The sequence below is a fragment of the Zootoca vivipara genome, chromosome 12 (genome assembly GCF_963506605.1).
Source record: "Zootoca vivipara chromosome 12, rZooViv1.1, whole genome shotgun sequence".
Classification (NCBI taxonomy): domain Eukaryota; kingdom Metazoa; phylum Chordata; class Lepidosauria; order Squamata; family Lacertidae; genus Zootoca; species Zootoca vivipara.
The window spans coordinates 5837104-5858746 of record NC_083287.1 but is presented as its reverse complement, the minus strand read 5'-3'; the positions used below and the strand labels follow the sequence as shown (position 1 = coordinate 5858746).

The 21643-nt window shown below is 42.4% G+C and overlaps 1 protein-coding gene across 2 annotated transcripts in view; it reads right to left on the bottom strand.

Annotated features, from left to right (window-relative positions):
- Positions 1-21643, bottom strand: part of AMPH (amphiphysin) — a 92026-nt gene that overhangs the window by 11607 nt on the left and 58776 nt on the right. The window contains exons 6-17 of one of the 2 annotated variants that reach the window (XM_035129246.2): positions 21273-21380; positions 21145-21168; positions 19986-20071; positions 19042-19117; positions 18356-18438; positions 16010-16151; positions 13497-13625; positions 10578-10685; positions 7540-7563; positions 5108-5131; positions 2545-2577; positions 190-240 (exon numbers count right to left, since the gene is read on the bottom strand). In XM_035129246.2, coding sequence (XP_034985137.2) covers positions 190-240; positions 2545-2577; positions 5108-5131; positions 7540-7563; positions 10578-10685; positions 13497-13625; positions 16010-16151; positions 18356-18438; positions 19042-19117; positions 19986-20071; positions 21145-21168; positions 21273-21380 — 888 coding nt within the window. The remainder of the gene's footprint in view (positions 1-189; positions 241-2544; positions 2578-5107; positions 5132-7539; positions 7564-10577; positions 10686-13496; positions 13626-16009; positions 16152-18355; positions 18439-19041; positions 19118-19985; positions 20072-21144; positions 21169-21272; positions 21381-21643) is intronic. The other variant, XM_060280563.1, reaches the window with a different exon arrangement.

Genomic DNA, 21643 nt, shown 5'->3' with positions numbered 1-21643 from the left:
CAGGTTCTTCATGTTCCATACTCCAGGAGGAGGGGACGTAAATGGGAAAAGACCGGCATATTTTATTTTTTTAAAACAACAACAACCAGAGAAAGCAAGTCAATGGAGCAGAAGGTCTCACAAGTAACAGGAGAACAAAAAAGGACTGAAACGCCCATTTTAACAAACGACACAAAACCAACAACTTACCAAGTTGTCCATCACATTCTGGCTTGCTTGCATTGAGAATAGGGAAGTATCCTAAGGATATAGGTAGGAAAAGGGTACACAGAGAATTAAGGATAAGCTTGTAAATTATACCAGAATCCAATTATGTATGACAAAATGACCATCTTACATTAATTTGTTTGTTTATACCTGCTTAGTATGCCACTCTTCTATCCAAAGGTCCCCAAAGCAGCACACAGTTTTGTTTCACGTATTTGTTTTGTATAATTTTTTCCACGCCACAGCCCTCAGACTGAATTTTAGAAGTCCACTTGATTTTTTTCCATTTTGCATGTTGTAAGATGGCCATTGTTTAAAGATGGAAGTCAAAACAGCCTTGGGGTCAAGTAGCCTTTCTAAAATTGAATTGGGACTGTAATCTGCAAAACCTTTGCTTCATCAGTCTATATAAAATCAAGTGGGTTTTTATGATCAAATGTATCATTCTTAGACTTGCAAATTATTAGGCTCCATTAAAAAATGTTTCTATCCAGAACACTTATATTATTTACCTGATGGGTTCCATTCAATTCCTTTTGTAGGATATAAATAGGGATGGCATATAAAATACAGTAGATTATATTTTGTTTATTAGCAGATCAACCCTTGAGCGCTTTATTCACTTGTAAGTTGCTTTTTCATTTTGCAGGGTGTTTGTGAAACCATTTCCCTGTCAAAACCCACCATATAGGATCCCACATGACATTTGCTATTGATTTCAATAGAGCCATATATTATCTTTGGCTGGATTTAATCAAGTTTATTTTGATATCTACTTAAATTAATACTGAGACAATACTAAATGCTGCTGTATTACTTCTGGGCAATAGGGTTTTCTTCAATAGCTACTTCCTTATAGGAATTCAAGGAGTATATTTCAGTTCTGTTATTGCACTCATCTTTGATGCATATTTGTAGGTTCAGTCACCAATAGCTCCATTCACAAGTTCTGATATGAAAAGACACAACCACATCATACAAGAGGAAAGCTAGCCTGGCCTTGTGTTTCATCTGTTGCAAGCCTCTTTGAAGATGGTGTGATTGAAAGGTAGGTTATAAAACTTTACTAGCTGGTAAAAAATGAGACTCGGTAGTTTAGTGGACTTGATGCGAGATGGCAAACTTCAAACCGCTTTTCTTTTGCAAGCACTTTTATGACCGTAGCCATGCTCATTAACATTCATGCAGCAACGAAGGTGTGGGAAAACTGATAAAAATGTTAAATACCTGCCTTTTGAATGTGATTTAATCAAGTAATTACTAGATTTCTAGATTGCTGTTCAGAAAAAATGGATTCCGGGGCATTGTATTAGATTATTCTAAAATAAAAATTATTCATGCTGAACGCAATACAGTAAAACAACAAGCTCCATACAAACAGCACAGAACCAACAAAGCTCTGAAACTAAAGCAGACCACATGCCAGGCAGAAGCAAGTTTGAAAGGAAGCTACTAGCCAAACACATTTTCAAACAAATACCCAAGCCAACTGCCAGATGTGAGGCCCAACAGCAGGTCAGTAATAACTCAGATGATATCAGTGAAGTTAACTCTTTATTCAAGAAAGAAAACCGCTCAGGAGGCCAGGCCTTGTGAGCACAGCAACTCTTCTTAGTAGATCTTCCTCAATGAGGCAGTTGTGGAGACCAAAGGTCTTCCCACATTTCCCCATGTCTCCTCCTCCACCGGGTCCTTCCCAAGCAATCTGAGACCATCACCTTGTCTGTCTCTGCTCCGCCCTCTTCATATTTCTCCTAGCCCTGGGAGACCAGTCACAACAGGAGGGGGAGACTCCCTGGCTTCTTCAGCAGCCTGTCTCAATTCTGCCTCTTGTCTCCCCTCCTCTCCTGTCTCTGCTTCTGCACTGCTCTCTGCCCCAGCCTCTTCCTGCTCACTCAACCCTGTTGCCTCTTCAGCTTCTGACACCTCCTCCTCCTCCCAGTCTGCTCTCTCTTCTCCCTGACTCCTCCTCATCGTCCCACCACCAATCCCTGGCACTGAGCCTTCTTCCCTTGGGGGCTCGCCAACTGGTGCTTCCCACCACCCCTCAGCATCCAGCCGGTCCATGGCCAACCTATTTACAATCTACATTTGCATTAGCTTTATGGCATTTAGCATGATATTGCTAACCTGAAAATAGTTCATCATCATCATCATAGACTTTTATTGCGCTAGCCATAGGCCATGGCATCATTCAGAAAAATAACAAAAGGAAAAACAGCAATAACCATAAATTAAATAGTACATTATACATCTTTCATTCCATTGCTCCCAAATTCCAGTCCTCTTTCTGGTCTCAAGAGGACATGCTCCCTTTCAAACAATGTGACTTCTTACCTGTGTGAATCCATTAAAGGCGCTGCTGGATGCCTGAGCAGAATTGGAAATCAGAACAAAATGGTTGTTAGTCTTGCATTCAGATCAAAAAGGAGTAAATAATGTTTTACAAACTCTTGCTTGCACATTACAAAAAACACAATTAAATAAAAAATAAAAAATAAAAAGTGAAGGGAAAGAGTGACGCTTCTGACAAGCAGTATGAAGCGATGTTAAATGGCAAAAAAAAAGAGAAAAAGAAAAGAATAGTGATTCACATTAAAGAGTTTGAAAAGACTGGAGGTTCATATTAGAAAACACAAAATTCAAAAAATAACGAGACATGGTAAAATCAGATGGTGTGTTCAACAGCCAACCTCTTTCTGGTCAGCCTAGTAGAACTATGTGGTTGAACTTTGCCAAATTTGGCATGTTCATATGATCATTAAGTTAGCAAAAGAGGGCAAGGGGGGGAACATAAAAGAAGGACTGTCCATAAAACACAAGGTTATATATATGTATATATGACCTAAGGAACTCTCATTTCTAGACTATGCTACACACTGGGGTAGGTACCTCTTCTTTATCAGCCTCTATTTCCTGGTACAACAATCCATATCTCCGGTTAGCAATTTCATCTTCAGATAAATCTGAGCTGTTGGTCTCATTTTCTTTAGGACTAGTTGAGCTCTCGGTGCTAGCATTTCTGGAATTTCCCATTTGGAACAGGACCATAGGCCTGCCTATCTCCTTGCTTGTTCCACAGCTGCTAACATTTGCCTGTTCCCCAGATGTTCCTTGCTTTAAAGGTGCCTCCTGATTCTGATGGCTTGGTGTCACACCCACAGCTCCCCAGGAGTTATCTATACCTCCCAAATCTTGCGTAGACCACTTATCATTAAAACCTGGCCAGGAAATCTCCACGTTTCCATCCACGGTGTCTTGTTTGGGAGGAAAGGGCCAGTCATCAAACCCATTTGTCTCGCTAGAAAACCCCCAGGAATCAGTATTAACTGTTGGATCCCAATTGGCTTGCCAGGGATCTGTTTCCAACGCTTCAGGGCAAATAACATTACTATTAAGTTCTTCGGCCACACAAAATGCTTCCCTGTCTACAAATTTATCTTCAACATCACCTAGCCAAGAATTATCAAGGTTTGCACCAGCTGCGTCGGCAGAACCAGGCTGCAGAACCATCTCCTCAAAGGGCATCAAGGTAGCTGGACATTCACCAGTCATATTACTCTTTTGAGGGCTGCTGCTGCTGCTATGGTCTTCAAACGCTTTATGGGGCTCTTCTGCACCACATAACTCATCACCACACCCAGGATTTCCAACCTCTGCAGCAGATTTGTCTCTGACATCTAGGTCAGCCAATACCGTAATACCTGCCATTTCTCTTTCCTGTGTGCATTTGGCGGCTGTATTCCCAGAAAGTGGTAAGCCATCCACACACTCTCTTCCCTGATCCCGATTCCAGGGACCGAAACCATTTTCAGGTTCAGACCCACTATATTCTACAGATTTACCGTCACTCACCTCACACCCCAACCCTAAGTTCACTACATCCTCAGCATCTCTTTCTCTTGTCCCTGAAAGCAGAGCATCCCCATTAAATTCTAGGCCAAATTCCTGACGGTAACTGCCAGCAGTTGTCTCTCCTTGCCCATTACTATGTTCTGAATCCCTGATAGACTCTATCTCAGTGCTTTTTAGGGTTTCATGGTCTCGTAAGGCCTCAAGATGTCCTATTTCAGTGTAGCCTTTATCTCTCTCTTCAAGCTCCTTTGTGCGGTCTAGTTTCTTGAGGCTAACACCTCCGGTTTCTACCTTTTCACACGGCTCCACATTTGCCCACAAAGACTCTTCTGTTTCCTGCTTCTCTTCTTCTGACTTTGCCACATTAAACGAGTCTCCGTCCAAAAAGCTATCAGTTCCCACTGCAGGCCTCTCAGCCAACGTTTCGCTCACTAAAGGCTTGTTAGTCTCCACCAAATCTGTGCCACTGTCTGCAACGTGACTAGTGTCCAAGTACGGTTCCGGGAAAGTGGTTTGGCTTTCATCTACGGAAGCTGTCCAAGATGCACCATCCTCTTGCTCGCCCCCTGCAGGCCAAGTAGTAGTAGCCAGTGCAACAGATGATGCTGTTGAGGTTTGCTCTGCCTCAGGGAAAGGCAAAGGAGCTATTTCCTGGCTCTCACTGGCTGTACTACCATCTAGGCCCAAGCTGAGCGAGCCTAGATCAGTTTGGGGTTTGTTAACATCTTCTGTTGACCAATTGTTTGGGTTTTCCTCCATGACCAGGTTACACAAGGAAAGACTTTTTGAAGAATCAGGCTTTAGGCAGACAGAAAAGCAAAGAAAAGAAAAAAACAAGATGAAAAAGATAAAGGTGGTCTTGATGAGAAAAACACAAAATTCAGTATTTTACTACGGCAACTTTAGTTTAGAAATGAAATGCGACTACTAAATTAAGGAATTTAAGCACAGCTTGCAACGTTTGTGGGAGAAACATATATTCGGAGACAGTAGTTGTCTATCTTAAGAGAAGCTTTGGCAGGTGAAAGAGAGAAGTTCTGCTTACCGGCTGCACCAGTTCATTGCTTGTCTGTACAGAAGAAAACCAAATCAATAAAACTAGAATTGAGTGGCTGTCTTTCTGATTCTGTGTTATGCCGCACTTCCCGTGGCAGCCATTTTGTGTTACACCCACTGCATGGTAGCCATTTTATGAGTGACACGCCCAGCACTGTCTCAAAATTCAAAATGTGCCCACTAATCCAAAAAGGTTGCCAGCCCCTGCCATATGGTATACATAGCTGCCAAGTTCGGGCCTGAGAAATAAGGGACTGGACCGGAAGTAGCAGACCAGAAGTAGCGCTGCCGCCATTTTGGAACTGGGTGGAGCACGCTCAGAAGCTACTTTTGATGCTGCTCTGCCCTGTTCCAAAATGGCTGCCACACCAGAAGTCACGCTGCAGCCATTTTGGAACTGGGCAAAGCAGCATCAAAAGTTGCTTCTGAGCATGCTCCGCCCAGTTCCAAAATGGCCCCCGCACCAGAATAAACCGGGGGGGGGGGAACAAAAAAATCTGTTTTTTCGGCTGGGGACAGCTGGAAAAATGGGGGTTTCCCGGGGAATACGGGAGACTTGGCAGCTATGATGGTATAGCAATGATAGGAACTGCTGCCACACACCCAATGCTCAGCAACTTTTGGGGTGTCCTAGTTTTTACTTTTTGAAATATGGCAACCCTAATATAGCACAGCACGCCTGGTTTGGGTCAAGCCCCATTCCATCCCGAATCTCACTGTGTAACCCAAACCAATTTTTATCTCTCAGCCCCACAGGACTTTTTTTTGAGGATAAAATGAAATCGTTCTAAGTATTTTCTCACAAGAAGCTTCAAGAGAGAACCCACGATGTACACCACATTTCATGCCACATTCCATGCCAGTAATTACCATCCAAACCATATAAAGATACCAGTTTTATACAGCCAAATCCATGCCCTACAACTAAATTTGAATGGGTCCACATGGTTGGGAGACAAACTAAGACCAATTTTTCCTTGGGTTCTTGGTAAAGAAGGTTCATTCATAATTGTTCCAAGCCAAGACTTAATAAGTCCAAGAAAATAATCAGACTGAGTTTCAGATTCTACAGCACTAATATGGCTGAAGTAATCACTGCATTTACTACAACTGAAGAGAAAGTCGGGGGGGGGGGAGAAGACACACAAAATGGTGGGGAGCCTCAGTTCCCACCCACCACCCAGTTTTTCTGGTCCCCCCCCCATATTTGTTTCTGAAAAATTGGGGAGAGGGGGAAATGAGTGTGTGTGAGAGAAAAAACAGGATTTTATCTTGGTGTCTCCCCCCCCCCCCAAGTCTTCACATCTCTGGAAAGATCATTAATGTGCAGGTGGAAGTTATTCACCTTTCCAAACCAATTCTGGAGAAATGGTTTCTTTTTTTAAAGTAAAGGTAAAGGTAAAGGGACCCCTGACCACCAGGTCCAGTCGTGACCGACTCTGGGGCTGCGCGCTCATCTCGCATTATTGGCCGAGGGAGCCGGCGTATAGCTTCCAGGTCATGTGGCCAGCATGACAAAGCCACTTCTGGTGAACCAGAGCAGCACATGGAAACGCCGTTTACCTTCCCGCTGTAGCAGTTCCTATTTATCTACTTGCACTTTGATGTGCTTTCGAACTGCTAGGTTGGCAGGAGCTAGGACCGAGCAATGGGAGCTCACCCCGTCACAGGGATTCAAACCGCCAACCTTCTGATCAGCAAGCCCTAGGGCTCAGTGGTTTAACCCACAGTGCCACCTGGGTCCCTTTTTTTAAAGTAGGTGAACACAAAGGGATGCTTTCCTTTCCCTAGTAAAGAATACTACATGTTTGCTACCATAGACCAATCACAGACATATCATCCCACTATCTGAAGACAATTTCAAAGCTTCTGGGTATATAAAAATGCAGGCACAGAAAACCTCTCGGGAAGATCCAACATCACATATTATTATTATTATTATTATTATTATTATTATTATTATTATTATTATTATTATGTCTAATAGAACCCTTCCTTTCTCCCCTCCTACTGCCCTTCAATCTCCTCCAAAGGCCCCCGCCCCAAGTCCTCGAGCAGATTTGGGGTGCAAACAAGTGGGGGGAGGCAGCAGCAGGGGGGAGAGGGAAAGTTATTTGTGCAAGCAGAAGTCCATTGTTCAAGCAGGACACCAGAGCAGGATGTCACCCTTGGTCTTTCCTCCTCAAATCTAACAACATTCTTATTTTGCATAACTGTATTTTCGCCCAGTCATCCTGTTACTCGTTTATTTCCCCTCCTCCGTCTCCCTCTCCTGTAAAAAATTTAGACTACAAACTCCTCAGGACTGAAACCCATCCTTTCTTCTCATGCCGATACATAAAGCGCCTTGCATACTAATGGCGCCGTAAATAAACAACAACAATAAAAAGACAACATGTAAAGGTAAAGAAACCACCTTACCGTCCATAAATCCCAGGGTAGCGTCTGAGAACAGGGGAAAGAAGGACAGTGTTGAAAACCTCATTTGTACACCCTGTTATGTGCTGCAAAGCATAATTAGACAGTAGCATGGTTATTCATGTGCTCCATCGGGTTCAGCATAGCGTTCTCTTATGGGAGGGAGCAATGTGTTTATAAGGCATTTCACAAATTTCTATTTTCTTGGTTCTCCGAGTTCAGAGCATCAGGAAAAACAGATCCAGACTCTACGTTTAAGGAATAATTCTGCGGGAAGTGAACCTGCTCAAGCCCTATGGGAATAGTCACTGCTCAAGAGGGCAACTGCAGAACTTAGTGCTAGTTCATAACATTACATTTTAAGGTATACACCAAGGTGTTTCAAGCACTGACCAAAAATGTAATATAATTAGCAGCCATTACCACATGCTGGATCACACAGACACACCCCAGCAGCTACGATCAACAGCAAGGCAGCTGTACAGTAATGCTGTATTGTGTTTTAATATTTGGTTTGGGAGGCGCCCAGAGTGGCTGGGGAAACCTAGCCAGATGGGCAGGGTATAATAATAATAATAATAATAATAATAATAATAATAATAATAATAATAATTATCTGTGCAATGTGTGAAATTATCCTCAATCCTTAATATACAGGGCTTCCCAAAGATCAAAAACAGGATTTCAACAGGCAACAACATATTGCCACAGCAAATTATTTCTGCCTGATTGTCTATTTCCAAATTTGCAGGACTGCATAGGTATGTTGCGACGCACAAGGGAAGCTCAAGCAAATCCTGGTGCATAGCTGCCAAGTCTCCCGTTTTCCCCGGGAAATCCCTGTTTTTCCAGCTGTTCCTAGCTGAAAAAACGGGGTTTTTTTGTTTTTCCTAGTTTATTCTGGCACGGCGGCCATTTTGGAACTGGGCGGAGCATGCTCAGAAGCGACTTTTGATGCTGCTCTGCCCAGTTCCAAAATGGTGGCAGCGCTACTTCCGGCCTGCTATTTTCGGCCCGGTCCCTTATTTCTCTGACAGCAACTTGGCAGGTATGTCCTGGTGTAACTGACTGGCAGAATTGCCAACTACTAGAGGTGCCACGTAAGACCCGTTCTGCATTTGTAAGACCTCAATTGTTTAGTGTGGCAGCTCCTACACTCTGGGAACTCTTTGCCTACTGAGATCAAGCAGGTGCCATCATTGTATTATTTTTAGTGCCTGCTAAAAACATTCCTGTTTAGACAGGCCTACCCAGGTGCTTCAAAAGTTGGGGCAATTTTAATCTGTTTTTAGTAGTATTTCAACTTTTGTATTCTTAAAGTAGGGTTGTCAGTTTTTCTCAATTTTATTGTTTTTACCTGCTTTGAGGGGCTTTTTTTTTTTTTACAATCAAGAGGTGTATAAAACTTGATGAAATAAACAAATAAATTATGAATTAGTCTATTCCATTTTCTTTATGTACTAAAAACCTGCCTGCCTGCACAACTGTACTATCTGACAGAAGCTTCTCTTTGCAGTTTGTTGCAAAGTATCCCGAGTTGATTTCCAGTTTCTTAAAATAGTCCTTCGCTGACCCACAAGCAAAATGGCAACTTGGATCACGCCGAACAATTCTCTGATGTGCAAGAAAGGGAAACACAGTACAGTACAATAAATTTTGACTTGTTCAGGCTTCTCAAGTTCAAGGTCTTCGATTTCTCCTCCTCTGCTCATGCATCTTATGTAAATAGCTCCTCTAGATGGCCTGAGCCCAGGATCTCTTAAGGACAGTCTCTTCTTGTCTCAGCCTGTCTGCTCCTTAAGATCTTCAGGGGAGACTCTTCTCCTCTGTGTCCCAATGGAAGTAGAGGAGCCGGTGATTGTGATCTGGTGGTTCCCTCGCTGCGAGAAGCCAAGTTACAGGGAACCAGGCAGAGGGCCTTCTCGGTAGTGGCACCCGCCCTGTGGAACGCCCTCCCACCAGGTGTCAAAAAGAAAAATAACTACCAGACTTTTAGAGGACATCTGAAGGCAGCCCTGTTTAGGGAGGCTTTTAATGTTTAATTGATTATTTTATTTTTCTGTTGGAAGCCACCCAGAGTGGCTGGGGAAACCCAGCCAGATGGGCGGGGTATAAATAATAAATTATTATTATTGTTATTATTATTATTATTATTATTATTAGTATTATTATATAGGAGGGGGGCCTTTTTGTGACTTTGTCTAAACTACAGATAACAAATTTGTTCTTCAGGAATTTCAATAACTGTTTTCCAAAGCCATCTCCGTGTGCAGAGATTTAAATATTTTAAAATATTGTCCATCCTCTGCACTTCATAAGGATGAAAATGTGTCTGAAAAATATGAGACACCCAGCTGTCAAATGCACTTTAATCAATATCTGTCTGTCAACTCCTGTGATTGTCTAACTGTTTGAGGAGGAGTTCTAATGCTCTAATAACAGACAAGATTATTAGCGGAACTGGAAAATCAGCACTGGAGTTTACTTCAAACTCTCTGTCAAAGACTAAAGACATATACTGGAAAACAGGAGATTTTTTTTTTTGTCACGAGAAGGGAGCAGGGGCAAAATAGCAAGCAGGATATAGCAAAAAGAAAGAGAGAGAATTCTGTCTCAGGAATATGAAGTTCTGGTATTGTAAAGCTGCTTAAATACAGAAGAGTATTAAATACAGAAGAGCTTTGTAGAAAATCAGATGGATCATTTTTATTAGGAATAATATAGACCTATGCACATGGACAGAGAAATACAGTAGTAACACTCATTTCAATTATCCTTCATCGTGAGATCTGCAGATTGACGTTGTCATGAAGTACAGTCAGCAAGATCTACGAACATGCAGTTTGCATATTCCTTTAGAGACCATTCTAAGACACAGTTTATATGCTATCCAGACGAGCACAATTGCTCCCGTGCCACACCCGGTCTCTGCCCATAAGTTTGGGGCGGATTGCGTGGTTGCATATTTCCTGAATTCCACATTTTCTTGGTGCCTTCATAACTGTACACATTTTAAAAATATTTCACACAAAATAACCTACCTGAGACATTGGTGAATGGGTTACCACAGTAGCTGCTGCATCGGGTTTAAATGGATCGAAGTCTAGGTCTAACAAAGACTCCTCTTGTTTAGTTTCAGGAACTTCATTCTGTTAGGGCAGGGGGAAAACACTGAACAACCACATCTTTACAATTTATTAAAATTTAAAACACATTTATTCAAAAGCTACACTTCAGCTTTTTCCGCTGCCATAATACCACAGAACGATTACCCAATCCTCAATCCCTCAACCACCTCTTTAATAACTATGCTTTATTGCCATCTCTCCCTCAAATGCAAGTTTATTGCTTGCATTTACAAACTGCTTTTCTATGAAAAGTATCCACAATAATGAAGATTATGTAAAACAGAATTGACAGCATAAGAAACTTAGCAAGTTAGACTGTGGGCTGATCCACGGTTGCCTTTCCTTCGCTCTTTCCACACTTCAAAGCTCTGTGGCAAGTGCCCCATTTTTCGCCCCAGAGCTTTCTCTGCAAAAACCTGCTCTTTAGTGCTCTATTGGAGCAAACAGCAGTCTGTGGAAAAACAGAATTGATGTTTGCTCCAGTTGAGCACTAAAGAGCAGATTTTTGTGGGGAAAGCCTCGGGAGCAACAAATAACATGCTCAGATACAGAGCTTTAAAGCATGGACTTGTGCCTGGAAAGAGCATAGTAAAAAGTAAGTGTGGCTAAGTCCTGAGGCCAAATATTTTTCTGAGCACCTGAAGAGGCTCTCAAGGTCTTTTAACCAATACTTATCTTTCCTGTTACACAGATGCTATGGAATCAACTCTACAACCACTCCCAATCACATCTAGAGGGTTCTCCATCAGCCAAGAAATACACAGATAAACAGGGACTATCCCAGAGACTGAATACACAGTGGAAGTGAGGAACAGGTTTAAGGATTTAGATTAGGTGGACAGTGCCTGAAGAACTATGGATGGAGGCTCGTAACATTATACAGGAGGCAGCAACGAAAACCATCCCAATGAAAAGGAAATGCAAGAAAGCAAAGTGGCTGTCCAATGAGGCCTTACAAATAGCGGGAAAAAGAAGGCAAGCAAAATGTGAGGGAGATAGTGAAAGACACAGAAAATTGAATGCAGATTTTCAAAAAATAGCAAGGAGAGACAAGAAGAGGGCCTTCTTAAACGAGCAATGCAAAGAAATAAGAGGAAAAGAACAGAATGGGGAAAAACCAGAGATCTGTTCAAAAAAATTGGAGATATGAAAGGAACATTTCGTACAAAGATTACCATGATAAAGGACAAAAGTGGAAAGGACCTAACAGAAGCAGAATACATCAAGAAGAGGTGGCAAGAATAAACAGAGGAATTATACCAGAAAGATATGGAGGTCTTGTACACTCCAGGTAGTGTGGTTGCTGACCTTGAGCCAGACATCCTGGAGAGTGAAGTCAAATGGGCCTTAGAAAGCACTGCAAATAACAAGGCCAGTGGAAATGAAGATGTTCCAGCTGAAATGTTTAAAATTTTAAAAGATACTGTTAAGGTGCTACACTCAATATGCCAGCAAGTTTGGAAAACTCAGCAGTGGCCAGAGGATTGGAGAAGATCAGTCTACAAAGAAGGGCAGTGCCAAAGAATGCTCCAACTACCACACAATTGCGTTCATTTCACACGCTAGCAAGGTTATGCTTAAAATTCTACAAGGCAGGCTTAAGCAGTATGTGGACCGAGAACTCCCAGAAGTGCAAGCTGGATTTCGAAGGGGCAGAGGAACCAGAGACCAAATTGCAAACATGCGCTGGATTATGGAGAAAGCTAGAGAGTTCCAGAAAAACATCTATTTCTGCTTCATTGACTATGCAAAAGCATTTGACTGTGTCGACCACAGCAAACTATGGCAAGCTCTTAAAGAAATGAGAGTGCCTGATCACCTCAAAATTGGGAAAGGAGTATGACAAGGCTGTATATTGTCTCCCTGCTTATTTAACTTATATGCAGAATTCATCATGCGAAAGGCTGGACTGGATGAATCCCAAACCGGAATTAAGATTGCTGGAATAAATATCAACAACCTCAGATATGCTGATGACGCAACCTTGATGACAGAAAGTGAGGAAGAATTAAAGAAACTTTTAATGAGGGTGAAAGAGGAGAGTGCAAAATATGGTCTGAAGCTCAACATCAAAAAATAACAACAAGATCATAGCCACTGGTCCCATCACCTCCTGGCAAATAGAAGGGGAAGAAATGGAGACAGTGAGAGATTTTACTTTCTTGGGTTCCATGATCACTGCAGATGGTGACAGCAGCCATGAAATTAAAAGACGCCTGCTTTTTGGGAGAAAAGCAATGACAAAGCTGGACAACATCTTAAAAAGCAGAGACATCACCTTGCCTACAAAGGTCCGTATAGTTAAAACTATGGTTTTCCCAGTAGTGATGTATGGAAGTGAGAGCTGGACCATGAAGAAGGCTGATCGCCGAAGAATGGATGCTTTTGAATTATGGTGCTGGAGGAGACTCTTGAGAGTCCCATGGACTGCAAGAAGATCAAACCTATCCATTCTTAAGGAAATCAGCCCTGAGTGCTCACTAGAAGGACAGATCCTGAAGCTGAGGCTCCAATACTTTGGCCACCTCATGAGAAGAGAAGACTCCCTGGAAAAGACCCTGATGTTGGGAAAGATGGAGGGCACAAAGAGAAGGGGGCGACAGAGGATGAGATGGTCGGACAGTGTTCTCGAAGCCACCAAACTGTGGGAGGCAGTGCAAGACAGGAGTGCCTAGTGTGCTCTGGTCCATGGGGTCACGAAGAGTCGGACACAACTAAACAACTAAACAACAACAACAATCCCAGAGACTATAACTGAGAGAAGTGTCCTGAAGCTGTTAAGGAACAGCTTTTGTCAAGAGGCTGGAGCAACCTATTGAGGCCCTGACTCACCTGTGAAGGAGTTGTCACATTTATTTCTGGAACAAAATTGTCATCAAATAAGCTGATGATATTCTCCTGCTGCAGTTCTTTTGTTGGTGTGAGTTTAGGTAGCGGTGGAACTGGGGGTCCTTTCCTCAGCTAAACAAAAAAACAATCATGTTAGGAAGTTACAGGTAGGTAGCCGTGTTGGTCTGACGTAGTCGAAACAAAAAATAAAAAAATTCCTTCCAGCAGCACCTTAGAGACCAACTACGTTTGTCATAGGTATGAGCTTTCGTGTGCATGCACACTTCTTCAGATACCAAGAAGTATATGATGTATCTGAAGAAGTGTGCATGCACACGAAAGCTCATACCTATGACAAACTTAGTTGGTCTCTAAGGTGCTACTGGAAAGAATTTTTTAATTTTATGTTAGGAAGTGTAATCTTTAAGGCAAAGATTCAGATAATTTGTGGCAGGGATAAAATGAACACAAATCTTTCAGTGTTTCAAGCGTAGGACTGATCAGCCCTGCATCATTTTGACTTTAAGACACCACCAAATATTCTAAAACCAAGTAGGCAAGGGGGCACCAAATTTTTGAATTGCACAGGGTACTGCTGAAACTTGAGAGTTCCAAGTAAAATAAAAAAATTCCTTCAGTAGCACCTTAAAGACCAACTAAGTTTTTATTTTGGTATGAGCTTTCGTGTGCATGCACACTTCTTCAGATACAGTGAAATAGAAGTCCCCAGGCACTTATGTAGAGAAGGGGTGGGGAGGGGAGGGGATGGGGAGGGGAGGGGGGATCACTCAGAAGGGTGGTGGAAGTGGGTGATTGACTGACTGATAGCTGTTGATGACCGAAAACGACTGCAAATGGTTTTGCATGAAAAAGCAAGGGTTGAGATGGCTGAAGATCGCTTATCATGTATAATGAGATAAGAATCCGATATCTCTGTTCAAACCAGGTCCCTCCATGGTTTTGAGCTTGGTGATAAGTTGTAATTCAGCAACTTCTCTTTCCAGTCTATATATATATATATAGAGTTCCAAGGCCACCACTGGGAAGTAGCACTGTAGGCAGAATCAATGAAAATCACCTCCCAGTTTCCATTTGCAGAAGGCCCTGCAAAACTGAAGGCCTTTGCATTCATGGAATGGGCCCTTCCACAGACAAGAGGGCACCGTTGGATCCCACTTCCTGATTTTCTACATCAGGAATGAATTGCCCATGGCCCCTCCAAATGGCATTGGAATCCCCAACCAAGGTGGTCAGTGGTCAGAAATGATGGGAGTCGCAGTCCAGCAACAACTGGAGGACCCATTCTCACCGCTGTTTTACACGCCACCCAGTATGATCATTCAGTGTCGAAAAATACACTAATCTCCAAGCAACTGAACACATGACGTGACAATGTGCTGCTTTAAAGCGTATCTGAAGGCATCAAAATCCCGTAAAAATATTAATGCTTGAGGGTGGGTGACAGCCTCTAAACTGTAAAATAATGACCAATCAAAGTCAATGGTAATGTTTGATGCTAAGAGAGGAAAACAATGCCAGCATATTTTGCATACTCTCTAGATCTGTGCAGGTCAGAACATTATTATAAATTCCAGCTGGTTGTCCGTGCTCGAGCCAGAATCTCTCCAGCTGCAATGAACATGCTGTGCTGACACATTTCTTACAAAGTAGCGGAGAGCCACTGACAAAAGAAATCAAATCACATTTACCCGGCAGGAAAGGAAATTATATTCTTTTTATACCAGGAGGATAAAAATAGCCATAGTAAATCCGCTGTTTGGATTGAAGCCAGATGCAGTTGGCGGCCTTCAGACGTTTCACCCTAGTAATTGTAATGGGGTGACAGTCCTTTTCTTTGTACTGAGATTGAAACGTTTTAGATTTCCTTTGATTTTAAAAAATGAATAAATACCCCCCCCAAAGTCATCAGATGTCAGTTGGCACAATGCAGTATGGAGGGGTAAGAAAGAGATTGGCAGATCTCACTATCTCCTCTCCTTCCGACCATCCCTCGCTGCACAGCCATGCCAACTTTCTTTTCTTCCTGTTTAGGCAGGGCAATTTCCCCCCAAATGGTGCCGGTGTCGTCCTGAGGCTTCTCTGGAGGAGCAGCGCCAGCGCCTTGCTCAAGATGGCGTTGTCCTAGAGAAACCTTATCTGGTCCTCTAGGAACACTGGTCCCATCAAAAAGGTTCTTCACTGACTAGCAAAGGAATTGGAAGGGTCAGCAAACATAGCTACCGCCTGTTTGGCGCTGACGATGGGGGTGAAGTGGAAGACAAAGGTGGGTGGGTGACGGGAGTCTGATTTCTAACTCTCATTTCAGGAAGGGATAAGAAGACAAGGGCTGCCTCTGGATCCCCCTCCCCACACCAATATTTAGGTTCTAGTCATTCTGATGGAAATTAGCTGGTTGCGAACGCCAAGCTTTTAGAAGAACTGGCTAATTTCATTGCTTTTGGCTGGGTTACCCCCCCCCCCCTTTGGTATTTCCATCTTAATCCTGTTCATACTACCTGTGAAGGAGATTTAGGCCGTGCTGGTGCTGGAGAAGAAGGAGCAGCCAATGTATGATTGGGACTTGCTTCAGGGCTAGGCAGAGGGGACTCCTCGTCAGGCGGGGATGGAGTTTTTGCAATGCGGAGAGGACCTGAATCGCTAATAGAATGCAAACCAATATTTTATAAAACATACAATACTGCCATTTCAACATATTGAACTGGTTTTTTTTTTTTTTTGCTCCCACAAGACACACCCGTGAAGTCTGCATGTTTCCATCTACAATGTGTACATTTGGTTCATTATGTGATAGTACAGTGGATTAAAAAAGCAGAGACATCACCTTGCCGACAAAGGTCCATATACTTAAAGCTATGGTTTTCCCAGTAGTGATGTATGAAAGTGAGAGCTGGACCATAAAGAAGGCTGATCCCCAAAGAATTGATGCTTTTGAATTATGGTGCTGGAGGAGACTCTTGAGAGTCCCATGGACTGCAAGAAGATCAAACCTATCCATTCTGAAGGAAATCAGGCCTAAGTGCTCACTGGAAGGACAGATCCTGAAGCTGAGGCTCCAGTACTTTGGCCACCTCATGAGAAGAGAAGACTCCCTGGAAAAGACCCAGAAACAGGAAACACACAGGTATTTCTTCCACTGCATTTGCCCTTCGTCAAAGCTTCACGCAAGTCTGGCAAGGCCTTGTCTCCTTCAAACCCAGGGCTGGATGGAGTTGGGGTCTTTTCTCACTTACAGGGCCTTTTGCAGAGAAGATCATGCCTCTCCCTTCAATCTTCTAGGAAGCATTGGGGGGGGGGGGTTTGAAGGAGACACAGGATCTTATGTCACTTCTGCAGATGCCATTATGTCTCAACAAGGGACATCTTTCAATATAAAAGCTATTTAAACCGTTGAGCCAAATCCTCTGTGACTACAAGTTCTGCTGTCTAAATTGATGCTGCTAAAGAACAGAAATTATGGAACCCAACATCTAAGAAACATTGTGCAATCTAAGAACATCTAAGATCTAGGATCTCTGAAAACTATAATGTTGTATTTTGAAGAAGCGTACAGCTAGTGCATTCTATAAGCATCCTACTCAGTAAGCTGAGACATGGGCTTCAGCACTTCTGTGGAAAATGAAAATAACACATGATTGACTAGGCCTCAATCATGTCCTCTATACTAAATCAAAGTAAGATTATTCATAAGCTACGAGACACTTTAAGTGTTCACTCACCACCTCTTTCTGTGGAAATTTTTATTTCAAAAAGAAAGGATGAGATATTAAAACATTCTTTCCTTTCTATTCTATTTCTCTACAAGTTTTCCAACGAAGCTACAATTCTGTAGGGCTATGCTGAATGCTCCCCAGAGAACATTGTTGGTGCAAAAGCTGGCTTTTGGAGGACAATGCAGCAGCTCCCTGAATCTACCCATCCACCCTCCAATTTATATTTATTCATGCCTTTTTGCTGTGATTCACAACTGCTGCTCTGGCACAATCTATCTTGTTTAATCAACCTTCTCCCTGGCTATTTGATCCCCCACCCAATCAGGACTCATGAAGCTGGTGCCATGATATCGCGTCAACAACACGCAGCAAATCAGATGTCGTTGCAATCATTTCACAAAGCCAGTTCAGAATGAGGGCAGAAAGCCTTCAAAGGGAGCTGCACTGTAAATACTTAGGCACCCTTTCACACCTTTAAAAAAAAAATCAGAGGAGAGACGCTTTTCACGGTGTGAAAAATATTTACGAAATGCTCTCCCTTCATTTTGGCTCGACTTGAACATTTTCTAATAGTCTGCAGCTGCCTGTACCACAGTTAATACTAACATAGTAAACTTGCAAGCACTGTGTAGCTACAGAACGTACTTATCAAGTTTGTACAGCCATAGTTCAGAAGTTGCATGAAACGATACAGGGACAAAAGCATTGGGACAAAACTTGCAAACACAGAGGAGACCAAAAGGTCCCCCCTCATCTGATAAAGTGTAAGGAGCTGTTTGTTACCCACGCATTCTTCGAATGCCTCACTAGGGGACTAAGGACTCCCTTCAGCCAAGGAACATGGTGGGTGAAAAAGGTTCCATTACTGAAGGTGAGCCCCTGATCTGTTTCTGATGTAACACTACGTAATTGACTGCAGCCATAGCTCTGCCACCAACAAAAGTCTGCTTTCAACATAAAATAGGGGTTGAGGCAAAACCAGGGGAAACCCTCATGTTCAACTGAAAAAAGAAGAAGTTATCTATTCACAAACTTTGATTAACTTTGTACTGTCAAAAGTTACTGGTTGTATTATTGGATGAATGTGGCTCAAGTCATGCGCAATGCAGTTTGATAGACAATATTTTTTACCTGGGTGCTCCGAGAATGGTGAAGGCCTTGTCAGCATGCTGCTCTCCCAACTTTGACATCACCTCATAGAGTTTGTGGCATAGCTGAAGGGACAAAAACAGTTGTCATTTTATAACCGCTACTTTAGGTAGGGTGGGGGAGAATAAACTAAAAATCCCATATTTGTTCCACTATGGGACTAAGCTTAGTCACCCTTTTTAAAAAATAGGATGTTACACAGTGACACACAACACACATAGATTGCAAGGCTTCACACTTAATAGTGAAGATGTGTGTTGCAAATCGTCTTGGGATTACCCCAGGGCCAATTATCCTAAACCCTTGCTTCTAAATGTCTGTCATTTCATTACCACATGTTCATCAGGGGGCTCTCAACTTAACACAGCAAACTTAAGCAGTAGAGAGTGGGAAGCCATTAAAAATAATTACTGCTTTATGCTAAAACAAAATTAAAAAATTCCTTCCAGCAGCACCTTAAAGACCAACTAAGTTTTTTATTTTGGTTTTTTATTTTGCATTATGCTAGTTTCATTCACTAATGTTAATCATAGTAAAAAAAACAATCATTTTTGTAACAGAAAGGAAGCAGGAAAAAGATTACATGTGTGCATCTTGGTACCTGCATTTTCAACCTACTTCAAAGGTGTCTGTTGCTTTTCTTCCACAGCGCATTCATTATTACTCACCAAAGATATTTCTTTGTGAAATTTGGCTTCAAGGCTGGAGATATTTTTGAATGTGTTCACATAAAAGCCAACTCGCCTAAAAGGAGATGACAAGGTAAAAATGAAAAGGTTGTAAAGAGAAGGAAAAAATAATGAAATGTATTTTTTTTCCTCCAATGCTGTTTCCTCCTATGCCTTTGAAAGTTTCCTACGCCTTTGCAAAAGTATGCTCTATTCACATATATATACAGTATCCAATTTGGAAATGTAAAAAGGGAACATCTAGATATAAGAAATACATGGCAACAGATCTCCCCCGTCCCCAAATTTCCAGTGTGATGTGACTTAAGGTAAGCCTCCTTTAAATACAACCCCAGCACCACTTATCAATGGTGAACCTCACACACCAGAGTGAACACACCATGGACTGAATGTCAGTGATGGAAACATGTAAGCCCAAAGTTGCCCACGTAGGCCCACCACTTGTAACATATGTATGCTGGATCAGAGGATCAGAGAGTGAAATCAGGTCTATGGCGCATTGACTATGCTGTGAATTTGCATCTTTAGTCAATTTCCTCTAGGTTCTAGTGAGGAGCATATAAACATTCAATTTTGTCTAGGAGTTTCATTTTTGGATCAAACATGCTGCATGTCTGCTAACTGGAAAAAAAACCCACTGCTGCAATAGCTGGTTGTGTTTACCGAAGCTACACGTCTCATTAAAACAGGCACCCCCAACCTGCGGCCCGCCAGATGTTTTGGCCGACAACTCCCATGATCCCTAGCTAACAGGACCAGTGGTCAGGGATGATGGGAATTGTAGTCCAAAACATCTGGAGGGCCAAAGGTTGGGGATGCCTGCATTAACGCATTACAAAGAGAGGGCAGCCTTAGTTCTCTAGGCTTCTGTGAAAAATTGAAGGATTTCGTTGCTATATCATATATATCATTGCTATATCTACCTTGACCATAAAGATGGCAGCTCTTCTTGCAAATCAATGTTGAAATCTTCAAACACTCTCTGTGCTTTCTGAAACTCTTCCTCTGCCTAGAATGAAATTCAAACAGATTGGCACAAATTGGCGCGAAAACAAAAGGGCACTGGATGAAAAAGCAAACAAGTCAAATTCTGGGTGGGTTCTCCTCTGGGCTGGTAATCTTTTGAGGACAGCTGGGAAGTTGGCAGGCAGGCAAGAAATGCCTTCAGCTGAGGAATCAGGTCAGAATCAGCAGCTTGACACATGAGGTGGAACTTTCTTGGTCCCTTGCATTGTTTGATCTATGCCTTATAGTATAGCCATCTAGTGAAGTGCAGCAGAAAGGAGGCAACAATTGGCTCTGTTGGCAAGGTGCCATACAGATACAGAGAGTAATGGTCAAACTATAGGAGACATTAATTGTTACCACTGGGACCTTCTCTCCCAATGCATAGACCAGTTGCTAAGTCCCACCAGCTACAAAAAATGCATTTAATATAATGCATTAAAGTTGGGATGTATGGCAACTTGATCCTGACTGCTGCCAAGTCCCCAGCATGAGACACTTCCCGCCTATGGGCTGTATCCAACCAGGTTCTACTCAAAGTAGACTCACTGAAATTAATGGACCAATTACTTCCAATGAGTCTACTCTGACTAACTATGAGTTTCTGCTTCAAGGATGTTAACTAATTTAAACCTTATTGCCTTTGTCCACAAGCCTATATATATATATATATATGTATATGTATATATATGGCAATTTCACACATTCATATAATGAAGTGATGGCGGGATTTATCACACATGGCACATATCAAGAGATATGACCTCTCAATAGCGAGAAAGGGTTGCCAGTGTCACTCCAGGAGTGATGCCCACACCCAACCCCTGCCACCCCTCTGGCCCATGTGGTGCATAAAACCATTTGCACTGCACTGGAGAAGGAGAAAGCACATAAGCCAACACTGGGAACACCAATCTGGCCCGAGGGAAGGCCAGCCTTCTCTCTCTAGGCGGGGCCTATGATAAAGGTCATTACATGGTATGCCAACCATCCATGGTACCATTACATGGTATGCCAACCATCCACAGCAGTCTAGCACATTCTAGATGAAGCCCATGTTTGTTTATTTTTGCCTACCCTTTTGTTCTGTGGAGTTTGTAGCTTGGGCATTAAAAGAGAAAGAAAGAAGATTTAGCAAGCATTTCTCAAGGAGCAACTTCATACAGAAATTCTGCTGCTGGTTAGAATTTAAAGGGACATCTTACCTTGGAAATCCTGCCTTCGTCTTTTCTCTTTGAACTCTGCAAGGCTTCCAAATGATGTCTTGCACTGTCATAGTCCACTAGCTTTCTGCTCCGCTTTGCAATACGAGTCTACAAACAGTGATACCCAATCAAAACTCGCAGTTCTCCTTATGCATCTGCATAGTTTAAGATGCAGCTTTTGCGATTTTGAAATGTTCAGTCTTTTTCAAAGACCATTTCTATCTTTTTCTCCTATCACTTAAGAACTAAGCTTCGCCTACATTCTTGTTGTTTTTAAACTCAGATACCGCTGGTAAAGTAAAATGCATAGCTTTCTTTCGTCAACATTTTAAAGGCTGGATTTCTAAATTTCACATCCGTTTCACTCAAAA